We start from the raw sequence: 12,885 nt of genomic DNA, 5'->3' as shown, positions 1-12,885 counted from the left end.
CCAGTGCTTTGTGGTCTGCGGTCGGCCTGACAAATCCCCTTCTTATTGCAAGCTCTCAAATACCCTGCTTGTAACCCCATACTTCGACTCGGCCGACCTTAGCCAATTTATTAAAAATCATAGGGTTGTGCTAAGCCTTTATTTCCCATTGCCTGACTCATCTCCCTCGAGGGCCAAATTTAGTCTGGCCCACAAAATAGGTAACCCAAGTGAGAAGTAGATCGAGCTGGCCCAGCCCGCTTATTTTCCAACTCTAACCCTATTGCAAGACTTACAATTCAAATGTTTTGAAATCATTGTCACCAGGACGATCTCTTCTCCAATTTTTTAAACTGTCCATCTTTCCGTAAAAATTGTTTCCCTATCTTATAACTAAAGCCTTTTTAATTTTATTCAATAAATTTTGTGTAGTTACTGGTATCAGTCAATTCTTATGTTATCCAATATGAACAAAATGATCAATTCTTATGTTGTCCAATATGAACAAAATGAGATGGAGACATATGCCGCATGAAGGGTGTGAGACCTACACGCCACACTCCCTTAGTCCCTTGCAAGTCTTATGTTGCACGAGAAGGCCTTTATTCAATATAATATCAATTATCTTAATTTGTTATAATATAAAATTAATAATATCATCAAACTGCTATAAACACCCAATCTTGGTTAGCAATTAGGTGTGAGAAACAAAACAAAACCTAAATTGGAATGAACAACTAGTATTGGATTGAGTCAAGTGGAATTTGTGTATCATCAATTTTGATTTAGGGACTAGAGTTTGATTCGGAGTCAATCTAACAAAGCTAGATCACTCGTCTTGGTGGGTTGAGTCATAGAAGATGTATATGTTCAAGTCTTCAAGTCAATTGCTATAGCCATTGGATTCAATAACTGAGTGTGGATGACAATAATTATAATATTTCGTGTTATATTTTAATTTTGAATTACCTAAAGGAAATAAAACTTATGTCCTACACAAAAATTATTTTGTGGAGTTATGTGGTTGATTTACATCTATTATTATTATTGGGGGACATTAACTAATTTAATCTTTTGATTAATTAATAGATAGTGATATATTGACATGAGTTTAGAGACCTAAGTGACAGTAAAGAAATAACGCATTAACTAATACATTAAAGGTGCACAGCGGCACAAGCGCAGGTGCCGGTGTGCCGACTCTCACGAGACATCCTTAAACCAAGCCAACACGTCAGTCCTCCTGTAAACAAAAATCTAACTTTTTTTCACAACTAATTACGTTAGATTCATAACAGAAACTAAAAATGTTAATTTTTCTTGTAATTGAATGACTCGAATGATGAGATTAGCTAGGTTTTGATACCCACCATGTACTCTGCACTGGATGGGATTTCCGTTTCCTCAAACTGGTTGTGATTGCTTTCTTCAGTCTCTTCTTTTCGTTTTCCATTTATTTCTTGAGTTACGGTTCGTGGGTTTAAATTTGATTGAGTTGCGTCCCTTCCCCGTCTACTTTTTCGGCGAGTCAGCTGCTGGTTTACATCTTTTGTTCTTATTGTCTTCATACTGCTCGATGAAATGTCTCGCTGACGGGACCTGGGTTACAGACGACACAGAATAAGAATATTATTTTACACTTAAGTTTTTACATCATTTTTTCAGTGTCGTGTATTCATTGAGGCGGTCCAAACCATCTATATACCAATGAATATCGTGCGTACAGGTTACAGAGATTAAATTTCAATATACAGGCTGATACCTGGTCCTGGGTGGATGTGTGCAGCTGCTGCAACCAGTGCCGCTGCTAGCGGCGCCTTAGTTGCACGGTGGCTGTTCATATGATTTGAATGTCCCAAAGAATACGGTATTCTTTTTTTCTTCTCTGCCATTCTTCCTCTTAGAGCACGTAAAATGGGGTGTGGGATGCAGATAATTATTTTTGATAATTCAATTTTAGGTACACTGAGTATCTGTTGAGTTGGAGTGTCTTAAGAGTTTTTGGCCTTTCCTTCCCGTGAATCTGGACGCTCTGATTCTGGAAAACTTTTAATATATGTTGTTAATGTGTTTAATCTTACAGCATTGTTGCTTGACTTCAGAATCTTAGATGCCCTAATGGTTGCTCCATTTGTTTAGACGTGCTGCTGAAGAAAAACATCAATCTTCATTCGAATTGTTTTGATGGTTCCTTATGTTTATTTCTCATGGTGCCCGGCAATTTTTCAGAAACTGCAAACTCCTTTTTCCTGTATGTAGCAATCAGCATTTTGGGTGTTCTAAGAAAAGTTCCATTAGATGGATATATGCCCATCAACAGTTCCGAAAGAAGAAAACTGTTTATCAAATTAATGGACGGAAGAAGGAAACTCTCGGAACAGACAAGAAAGTGACTTCGGACCAAAAGGTTTATGCCAGGGATATCATCAGAAATATATCAAATATTTTGAGATATTCAACCTGGGATTTGGCTCGGGAAGAGCTGCAAAAACTGTGTGTAAGATGGGACTCTTATACTATCAACCAAGTTCTCAAAACCCACCCACCAATGGAGAAAGCATGGTTGTTTTTCAACTGGGCGTCTAAATTAAAAGGTTTCAAGCATGACCAATTTACTTACACAACCATGCTGGATATTTTTGGAGAAGCTAGGAGAATTTCGTCAATGAACTTTGTCTTTCAGCAGATGCAAGAGAAAGGGGTCAAGATAGATGCAATCACTTACACTTCGCTTCTTCATTGGTTTGCCAATGATGGGGATGTTGATGGAGCAGTCAAGGTGTGGGAGGAGATGAAAGCTAAGCATTGTCATCCAACAGTTGTCTCTTATACCGCTTATATGAAGGTTCTGTTTCACTACAATAGAGTGAAGGAGGCTACTAAAGTCTGCAAGGAGATGCTGCAATCTGGTTTTTCTCCAAATTGTTACACGTACACTGTCTTAATGGAGCATCTTGCTTATTCTGGTGAGGCTGATCCTTATTTGTTTTCAACTATGGCTCCTCTGTTTGTTTGACTTCCTAGTGCTATTTGCAATGTTTATCATGGAAATTATGGATTGCTTGTCTGCTTGGCAATAAGTATGCCATAATTCATAAATTTTTTGATTCTGCATAGCAAGAAGGATTAGTGAAATTAAAAATAAAGCCTGAGATTGGCATTTGATTACCATCACTTTATATGTATGTGGGTACAATTATCTTGCCTGTTAGGTTGTTTTTGCATTTTGCCAATTCTCATTGTGTCAAATAGTTTTTATTTCTTTATTTTTGAAAAATGAATAGGAGAACTATGAATATTCTTCCTCACTTTCCATTGATCCGAAGGGTGAATTACATATACAAAAATATCCTAAGAACTCTCCTAAATTACAGGAATAGATTACCACAAATTTAAATACACTACATTACAAATTTGAATGAATTTGAACTTGGATTCTCTCATCTGTTTTGAAGAGTGCTTCATCCTTTCTTTCCTTTATCCTCTTAGTTTGAATTGTTATGATCTTTTCTCATAACAACCTTATCTCCTTATCTACTCGTTCACAGCTTTGAATCAATATTCCTTTTCTTTTATCTTCTCCAACAATTTTTTCCCCTTCAAGTTAGGTCAGCTTTGTATGTTTATCAATTCTCCAAATTACTACTATTTAGATATAATCATTCTATGTTTCCTTGGTACTTTGTGCTCCATGCTAACATTTTCAGTTTTACATCATTCACTGCTACAGTCTTGTTCTTGTTGTGTTGTGTCATGTAATGGTATATTTGAATCTGGAACTTGAATGTTATTTTATCTAAGGTACACCTGTTCTGGGGTAATTGGTACACAATTCAAATAGAAAAAGAAAGAGCTGGGGCCATTAACATTAGTACTCTTCATCCAATCGTAGCATCAACTTTTCCATCTATGAGTTCATCTTTTCTACCCTGATTGCCTTCTGTTCCTGAAGTGGATTATTTCATGATTCCTGTTGAATAGGTTTTGTGGTAGCTGTTCATTTCCTCCCTCTTTTGTTTTTTTTTTTTTTCCTTTTTTTAAATTTTTATTTTATTTTATTTTTTATCTTGCATGTTTGGCTCTTAATATGCTCTTTGTGACCAACTTTGAATCTAATATTGAGGAGAGAAGTTGTCAAGCAATTTAGGCCCTCAGAAAACCATTCTCTTGTTACAGGTAGGAGCTTTGCTTGCTTATTAATAAAGTTATGCTTGTCCTTCATAACTTCAGGTGAATGGAATTGAAGTTTAGGTGTCTTCTTGTTCCACTGTTGCAATTATACTTGACAATACTTAGTACTTTGAGTGGTTGGTTCTCCTTTTGCTTGAGATGATGTGATTTTATCATGAACTTTAAAGATTTTTCTGAATGATAAGAAATGGTGATCAAAGCAAATATATTGTGGAAATGTGCAGTTGAACTTGGAAAGAACCGAGATGAATGAGTTAATGTATTTATGCAAGGCTAGTGATAGAAACAACCAGAGGCAAAAGGTCAGGAAGTTTGTTTAGGGTGATTTTGAAATGGATAATGAGTAGATGCATCTAAGTTGGTAGAAAGGATTGATGCCAAATGAACATTGCAAAGGGAAACAATAAATATGTTTCAAGGCAATGACTTGTGACTAAGTTTAGTTGAGAAGGTAATTGCGCATGAGATCATTATTTGCTTGAATATGTTAGAGAGGATACTTCAAATACATTTTACTTGTAATTGTCTTTCCTTCCAGCCTAGAATTACAGAATGGCTGGAAACATTTGCCTTATGGTTTGGAAGGGGACCTGTGATAAGTTCCCAAGGAGTGTTGGTGATAATAGTGGTAATTTAGATGGTGTGTTGCCGAAGCAGTGTCATAGTTGCTAGTAGTTATACATGTTGAACAATAATGTATTTAATGTAAATCATTTATAACACAATGTCATAACCAATACCGTTACTGATGAATGCGGAGACTCTGTTTCTGGATTAAGTATTTATTGAACTTAGGATGTATTGATACTTTCACCATATAAATGTGAGAAGCCAACCCCAAATGCTGGAGAAAAGCTTAGTAGAGTTGAATATCTAGATTCGAGAAGTATTTCCTTCAGATGCACATAACCTAGGAAATAATAGCTTTTTCTTAGCTTATGGTGAAGTAATTACATTCTGGATGATTTAATTAGATTAGTTCTTTGCTCCTGATATTCTATTGGCGCAGCTATTGAGCTTTTCATATCTGAAACACTCAATCATCCATACACTGAAATTAAAGAATTCAGATAATCTATGTGGTTTCTGTAGGTAAATTATTCACTTAATTTAAGTTTGCACGTGTGTTATCATTTTGGCTAAAACTACTACAAGTTGCTGCTGTTCATGTTTGGATTTCCCCACCTACCTATGTGTCTCCTTTTCTCAACAATATAGTGTTCATAATTCTAATAATTTCCACTCCACCTATACTAATGAATTGTTGGACTTTCACTAGAATGAGTGATCATATCTTTAAAATGATTTCAGGAAAATACAAAGAAGTTCTGGAGATGTTTAACAAAATGCAAGTAGCCGGTGTCTTACCTGACAAAGCAACTTGCAATATTCTGATTCAGAAATGTTGCGAAACAGGGGAAACATGGGCAATGAATAAAATACTTCAGTATATGAAGGAAAACTCTATTGTCCTTCGTTACCCGGTTTATCTGGAATCCCTTGAAACTTTAAAAGCTGCCAGTGAGAGTGATGTTCTCCTAAGGCAAGTCAATCTGCATTTTTCTACTGAATGTGCCACAAAGGATGACATAAACAACTGCGATGCAATTGTTTCTGATAACAATGCTGTTGTAGATATAGGGCTTGTATTAAGTTTCTTGAGGAGGAAGAACTTTTTGGCTGTTGACAGCTTGCTTGCCAGCATGATGAAGCAGAACACTCAACTGGACTCTAAGACAATCTCCACCATAATTGAGGTGAATAGTGCTCATTGCAGACCAAATAGTGCATTATTGGCCTTTGAATATGGTGTGAAAATGGGTGTAAGAATTGAAAGAACTGCATATCTTGCCTTGATGGGTGTCTTCATAAGAACAAATTCATTTCCAAAGGTTGTTAACGTTGTTGGGGAAATGATTGGGGTTGGAATTTCTCTTGGAATGTCTTTGGGTGCAATCTTAATCTACAGGCTTGGCTTAGCCAAGAAGACTGGTTGTTCAGCAAAGATATTTGATTTGTTGCCTGATGAGCAGAAGAACACAGTGACTTACACCGCTTTAATTGCTGCCTATTTCTCTTCAGGTCAAGCTAATAAAGGACTGAAAACATTCACAGCCATGAGAAATAAAGGGCTCCATGCTACATTGGGCACATATAATGTGCTACTATCAGGTCTTGAAAGAAGTGGCAGAGTTGATGAAGTAGAACATTTCAGGAAGGAGAAGAAGCAGCTGGAAGCCAATGGTCATTCTCAAAACATGGATCTGTTGGAAGAAACACTTTGTAACTGCCTGTTTGCTGGGGATACAATGTTCTAACAGTAAAATTGGACCATAGACTCAGAAGAGTCTTCCAATTGCTGTATGAGATGGTAAAACGTTACTGTGAATATTGGTCTGCCCACAAGACCAGATGGCCTGGATAAAACGGAGGGTGTCAAAATGGAGTAATGCTTTTTTCCATGAAAGTTAAAAACTCTGATGGAAACTTTGTAGTTCTGCGCAGCATTGTCATTCACACTCATTAAAGGTTCAATGAAGTTTAACAAAATGGCTCGCATACTGCAAGAGAAAGTAATGTCTTCTACTCAGGTAGACAACACATAGTACTCTGGGATATTGGTCTCTGAGATTTTACACAGCTAAATATACGATATGCAGTTTCTGTAGGTGACATGTCCATGCATGGAAGTGTTGCACCAGGGATGTTGAGCGGATTTGGGACATTCCTTCTGAAGGTAACAAACAAGTGATGCTTCCTTTTCAAATAAGTCATGAGGTACGAACGAAATTGCTGAAGTGTATTAAAAAAGGATTAGGGTGCAGCTTGTAGTTTAGGAGAGGAGCGACAACTTTCTATCCAGCTTTTGGTGATTTTAATTTGTACTGATTGTTAACGGTTTTAATTTGGCTACAAATAGAAGTCTTAATCATGCTTGTCGGTCAATTGATTATGTTTAGGGTACCACAATTCTGTGTGGAACATGGTCATGTCTTAGCTTGTCGTATATTATGCATATATCAATTTCCATCATCCTTGTCAACACCTTTCGCTGTTATTGTTTAAAGGGGAAATCATGAATTCATGGTCAGATGTGCATTTTTATTTCCACCTTTACAGATTCTTTAGGACTAGAAATGTCATATGAACATGCTATATGAATATTTTTAATATGCCTAAGCCTAATCATAAAGTTTAACATCATGTTTGCAATGGATAAGCTTAGCAACAACCTAAATTAGGTGTCAGTTGTTAGCAAATAAAAAATAATATATCAAATCATTATTATATTATGCCGAGAAAAATTAAAGTGCTACAAATTTTAACTGCAAAAGTAAGATTTCTTGTTTATTTTCCTGGTAACGTAAGGTGATTTAGAATAATTGCAGAGGAAAATGGTAATACAAAGCCATTAATACTACAGATGGCAAGGGTGGACCATGGGATGGCTGATTGGACGCTTCATAGCCATTTTGCCACTGCCAGTATATTCGACAAATTTGCTCATGCTTTCTATCTGTGATAAGCTTGAAATTCAATGTTGATTTTATGCTAATTAATTAAGCCCATTAAAGTTTAAGCTTAGCCGAAGTGCTTATCAATTGCAATGACCTCAAAAGTATTCCAAAAGCTGTTACTACCCAATTAGTACCCTTCAAACAGAAAGCATGACAATTAGAGCCCTTATATAATACTTTGTTGACCTTCTTTAGCAATTAATTGAGGTATTGGTAAAGAATGAATAAATAATAAGCAGTCATTTAAACGTGGGGAAAGATGATTCATGACTAGAAAAGGCAAGATTTGAGAACCAAATATGATGAATTATCAGACACACTGTTGACGTATTTTGTTTCTTGGCCTTTCCCTACAAGGTATAAACTACAGTGCAACAAGGAAAATCACCAATCTTAGAGAGAAGGTTGATAACACGTAGCTCATTAAAAATTTGGGTTATTAAAAAAAAAGAAATCAAACTTGGTTTTGTATTAACCGAATAAATGTAATACACTTATCAAAACAAAAGATAATTGTAATGAAATAAAATAGTTCTTTCAAAGGCGATAAGATTAAGATTGAAAATGAAAAGATGATGCTACCTTCTAATAAATAAGATTGCATTAAATTGAACCAAAGTACAAAATAATCAACATAACCTAATAAGAGATTAGGATTAAAGAAGTTAGTGCATCCATCAAGATTCAGATGACATAAATTGATGATCATCGTAATAGCGTGGCTAAAACTTAATCTTTTACATCTTGTTGTACCACACATGATCATCACTTGTGTATTTGATTTAAGAAAAAATCATACACATGTGTGCCGGCGCGCGAAAAAAAAAAAAAAGCAAAAGAAAAAGAAAGAAAGGTTTTGGGTTGAAAATATCATTTGAAGACGTTTAAGCTTGATGGAGAAACATTTACTAGCCGGTGTGAAGGAAAGCACAAGAATATATCACGAGAATATTAGCTGTATGATAGTCAATAATGCAACCACAATAAATCACCAAACAATAGCATGGGCAGAACATATGCTGTGGAATTCATCAACCAACTTACACCCATTTTTTTTTTCTTTTTTGCTAGACCAGCAATCAGAGATTTGATGTGCACGTCTCTTCTATTATATGAGAAAAAAGAATTATCATTGGATGAGCCTTTATTTTAAGGATTTTACTTTTTTTTTATTTTATTTTATTTCTTGGCTGAGAGGTGTAGCCTTTGTAGCTAGGTTTCTTGGGAGGTGCTTTTTTAAGTGTAGCCACCAATATTCCTTCGACTGCGAGCCATAAATGTATAATCATGAATGGATGATGCTACATCCACTTTTCTTTCAATTATTTCGTGGTGAAAATAAAAAAAAAGATATATCTAATTTTCTACTTAATTATCTATTGTATATCTGTAAAATTATCCATCAAGATAGAAAATAACTCGAATGATTAATATGTAGACATTATATCCTCATTATTTCAACAAAACCTTTCTATATTACCTTAATTATGACCATAAAATTATTAGGGATTTGTGTTTGTTATTTTACTTTCAAGATTAATTACATTTTCCTCTCTTATTTTCACCCACCAAATAAATATTTGTGTAAAAATCATAAGAAGTTATTTATACATATATAACCCTCAAGTCAAGTAATTAACAAATCAATTTATGGTTTCTATCGTACAATTAATTTTCATATGACATTTAGTATCAAACGCAAAGCTTGAGTTAAATAATTTCTGTCGATGTTCAGAATTAACCGACTGTGATTCGTAAGTTCACAGAGAATAATCAAGTCCAAATGCAAAGAGGAGGAATAAAGTGGAAGCAAAGACAGATAAATTTTACATGATTCGACTAGAACGATGTCTACTCCACGACTATTCTCTAGGCGTTCCGACAGAGTCATAGCATATTATTATGGTTGTTCTCTTTTATAATGGTGTTGTTTATCCTTATTTATAGCGAGCGGTGTTTACAATTACATAAAATCAAAAAGTGGTAAAACGACATCATGGAGACAAAATGTCCTTATCAATTCCATGAAATCGGGAGTGGGCTTTGTATTACCAAAGATTTGGTTTGCATCAGATAAAGTATGTGGGTCCCTACTCTAATTATTCAGCAGCAATGTTGTTATACGAGCTGAATAGTTTGACCGACAAGCTGAATTGTTGGTCAGCAAATTAGAGGGATCGCTGGGAACTCGTTGGGTATATCACTGAGAGCTCGCTAGAAACATTGTTGGGAGCTCACTAGGATCCGCGACCTGAGCTCGGGTTTCAGTGATACATGAGCTTGCTCTGAAGTGCTCAGCTTAAGCCTACTAGGCCTCGGGAGATTGGGCCGGCTTGTTGGGTCAAGACTAACTCGCTTAGCTCTTTTTGGGAAATACCCATAACAATTTCCAAGTAAACATCCTTAGGGCTTGTTTGATTGACCATATTTTTCATGAAAAATAGTCATTTTCTATATAAATTTCAGTTTTAGTGGTGTTTGATAGACCATATTTTCTAGGTAATTCAAATTCTCACTTTTGCTCACGTGATGCCCAATTCTAACTTTTGCTGGAAAACCAATTTTTAGGGGGGGTTGGAAAAGAAATTCCAGGCATTTGGAGAAGAAGAAGAAGCATAGGAGCGGAAGCACGAAGGAGAAGAAGAAGGGAAGCACGACCGGCAATCGCGAGAAGAAGGGGAAGCGTGGTCGGCGATCGCAAGGAGGGGAGGAAGCATGGTCGGCAATCGCGAGGAGGGGGGGAAGTGCAATCGGTGGTCGGGTATGGCAGCCACGACCAATAATGGTAGCAACGAACTGAATGAGAGAGAGGGCAAAGACGGTGAAAGCATTCTAAAGCATTGGAAGTGCTCCGGTCAATGCTGCTAGGCTCTCGGTCTCGCGTTGCTCCGCTAGAACTTCCTCAGTTGAAGACGACACTCACATTGTCGCCTCTTCCCTCTTCTCAGCTCTTCTCATATTATCCTAAAATTGGGTGTTTGTATATTTGTGTATATATATTTGGTTTTTTTTGAATATTTCGTGTGGTATATTTAATTTATTTTTAGATAATTTTTAAGTAGAAAATTAAGCCAAGTCTTTAATTGATATTTTTTCTAGAATTTAATTTTAAATAATTTATTTATTTTTTATTCAAATTTCACTCTTACGATTAAAGGCACCGTTACTGTATGTGGTATTTTATTTCTATCCAGGAAGGCTGAGAATTAGAGGCAACATTATAAGGACACTCCACGGAATATATAATGGGAACAAGTTGTTCAATCATATGTATATATGAATAATAATGGCAATCTTCAAGGGATAGTACTGGCGGTGGCAGATACAATACAGTACGCTGGAGGTGGAGGGTCATGGCATCTAATCCTATTAACATTCCTACCTCTAAAATCAGGGGGCACACATATTTATATACATTCAAATATAAATATATATATATATATATAATGCGTTTACGTTATAGTCATTTGAAGTTATTCTACGTGAGCCTCAACACCTATCCCCCGACCAATAATTGTTGGAATTTTTGTCAACTTGATCGATCTCCTTTAAGAAAAACAGTAACGCCCCGTTTGATAGCATTTAGTTTAGTTAGGAAAGTAAATATTTTTTAATTTATATAAAAGAAAATCAACCTCCTTAAATGAATTTTTTTATGAAAAATAGATTAAAATATATTTTAATAATTATATCATGAAATTTAATTCTATAAAAAATTATAATATGTCAAATAACAAAGATAAAATTTAATTTCTCATATGTGTTTTTTATGAAATTTTCACGCTATTAAACAGGGCTAAGAGTGAATTTAATTTCAAGTATAGAATTTATATAGAAAAAAATATTTTTTTAAATAATTAAAGGATTTGCCATGAACGAGCACTCGCCCTCCACTCTCAGATTGTTGTATCTCACTTCCACTCTCAATAATTTCACCCTTACCTTGTGGTTAAAATTGTAATTTCATATTTATGTAAAATAATATTTAAAAATTAAAAAAATAAACGAGAGTCTTGTCAGTTTAGGCAAAAAGCAAAGCACTCACTTGTCGGTTCTTCTTCTTCTCAGCTTCTGCAACAACTCGACGATCGAAGCCACCATGCTTCACCGTGCTTGACATCAAACAGGGACAGCTTGAGTCGTTCAAAGGTTGGCAACGTAACATTCAGTATCGAGCAATAAATAAGAAATATCATAACAATTTATCTTGATGGATCTACGCAAACTTTTTAGGGGTCACTTATCCTTAAGTTTCTCCAACTCAACCACACTTAACCCAAGAGTTCTTTGCTTACATTTAATCCAAAAGATATTTAACTAGTATTATTTCATTCCTTACTTATTCTCGATATATACTACATTTCTCTAGACTCTTGGGGTATTACATTCTCCCCCTTGAGCACATGATGTCATCGTCATGCGACCTTACAACTAATCACATATCTTCTCCCTTTTAGAAGCTGTAATCCTATAAACCTGTTAAGAGCCGCTTCTTGTTCAAACCCTCGCACCTCGGTGCCACTCATTGCCCTCATCGGACCGCATTGTCTAAGAGTCGACTCTGATACCACATGTAACATTCTGTATCGAGTAATAGAAAAGATCGGAGTAACTTATCCTGATAGGTTTATACGAACTTCCCAGTGGTCATCTATTCTTAAGTTTTCCCAATTCAAACACGCTTAACCCAAAAGTTCTTTACCTACATTCAGCCCAAAAGATATCTAGTTGGTGTTGTTTCATTCCTTACTTATTCTTAATATATAATACCATTCTTTGGACTTTTGGGATATTACAGGCAGCCTTTCTATCTCAACCCATTGTAACCCACAAGTTTTATGGTCATCATCAAGATCATCGTCTTTCATGGAGATAAAACCTGAGTTGTTGTCGGCACATCGAGAACTGACAGCGTGGCGACGAAGGGACGATCCATCACTGCCATGGTCATCACCTACGTTTTCTCCAGTCACCGCCCACTGCCATCGTTGCTGCCATGGCTATCGCCTACATCTTCTCTAGTCATTGATCCTTTTTCTTCATTGATGGGCAGTGGTGGAAGGGAAAGGCGAGCGTGGGTTTTCCCATTTCTATAAAAAATTGATTCTAACCCCCCTAATAAGAACCAATTCTAACAAAAGTGAAAAAATAGTATTACATGATCATAAGTGAGAAAATATTTTTCATGAAAATTTTG

The 12,885-nt window shown here is 35.8% G+C and overlaps 1 protein-coding gene across 7 annotated transcripts; it reads left to right on the top strand.

Annotated features, from left to right (window-relative positions):
- The first annotated feature begins 1,036 nt into the window (after positions 1 to 1,036).
- Positions 1,037 to 7,201, top strand: LOC127804775 (pentatricopeptide repeat-containing protein At2g01390). 7 transcript variants are annotated; one of them, XR_008023733.1, is made up of 3 exons: positions 1,037 to 2,945; positions 5,482 to 6,743; positions 6,840 to 7,201. XR_008023733.1 is itself a non-coding variant. In XM_052341780.1 (3 exons), exons 2-3 carry the CDS (start codon positions 2,174 to 2,176, stop codon positions 6,486 to 6,488), a joined length of 1,779 nt encoding a protein of 592 aa, XP_052197740.1. In that variant the 5' UTR covers positions 1,037 to 1,846; positions 2,082 to 2,173; the 3' UTR covers positions 6,489 to 7,201. The 7 variants fall into 7 exon arrangements, 3 of the variants coding, with proteins under 3 accessions (XP_052197740.1, XP_052197738.1, XP_052197739.1); XR_008023732.1 differs by having other exon boundaries at positions 6,831 to 7,201; XR_008023731.1 differs by having other exon boundaries at positions 5,482 to 6,761.
- The last annotated feature ends 5,684 nt before the right edge of the window (positions 7,202 to 12,885 follow it).

This window comes from Diospyros lotus, chromosome 6 (assembly GCF_014633365.1).
Source record: "Diospyros lotus cultivar Yz01 chromosome 6, ASM1463336v1, whole genome shotgun sequence".
In the NCBI taxonomy this organism is placed as follows: Eukaryota; Viridiplantae; Streptophyta; class Magnoliopsida; order Ericales; family Ebenaceae; genus Diospyros; species Diospyros lotus.
The sequence above is the reverse complement of the archived record's forward strand: the minus strand, read 5'-3'. Positions and strand labels throughout refer to the sequence as shown.

Excerpts from the sequence above, each read along its gene's own strand:
- LOC127804775 (XM_052341780.1), top strand. The coding sequence starts at position 2,174 with ATGTTTATTTCTCATGGTGCCCGGCAATTTTTCAGAAACTGCAAACTC. Across the intron at positions 2,946-5,481 it reads GGAGCATCTTGCTTATTCTG|GAAAATACAAAGAAGTTCTG; the intron begins GTGAGGCTGATC and ends AAATGATTTCAG.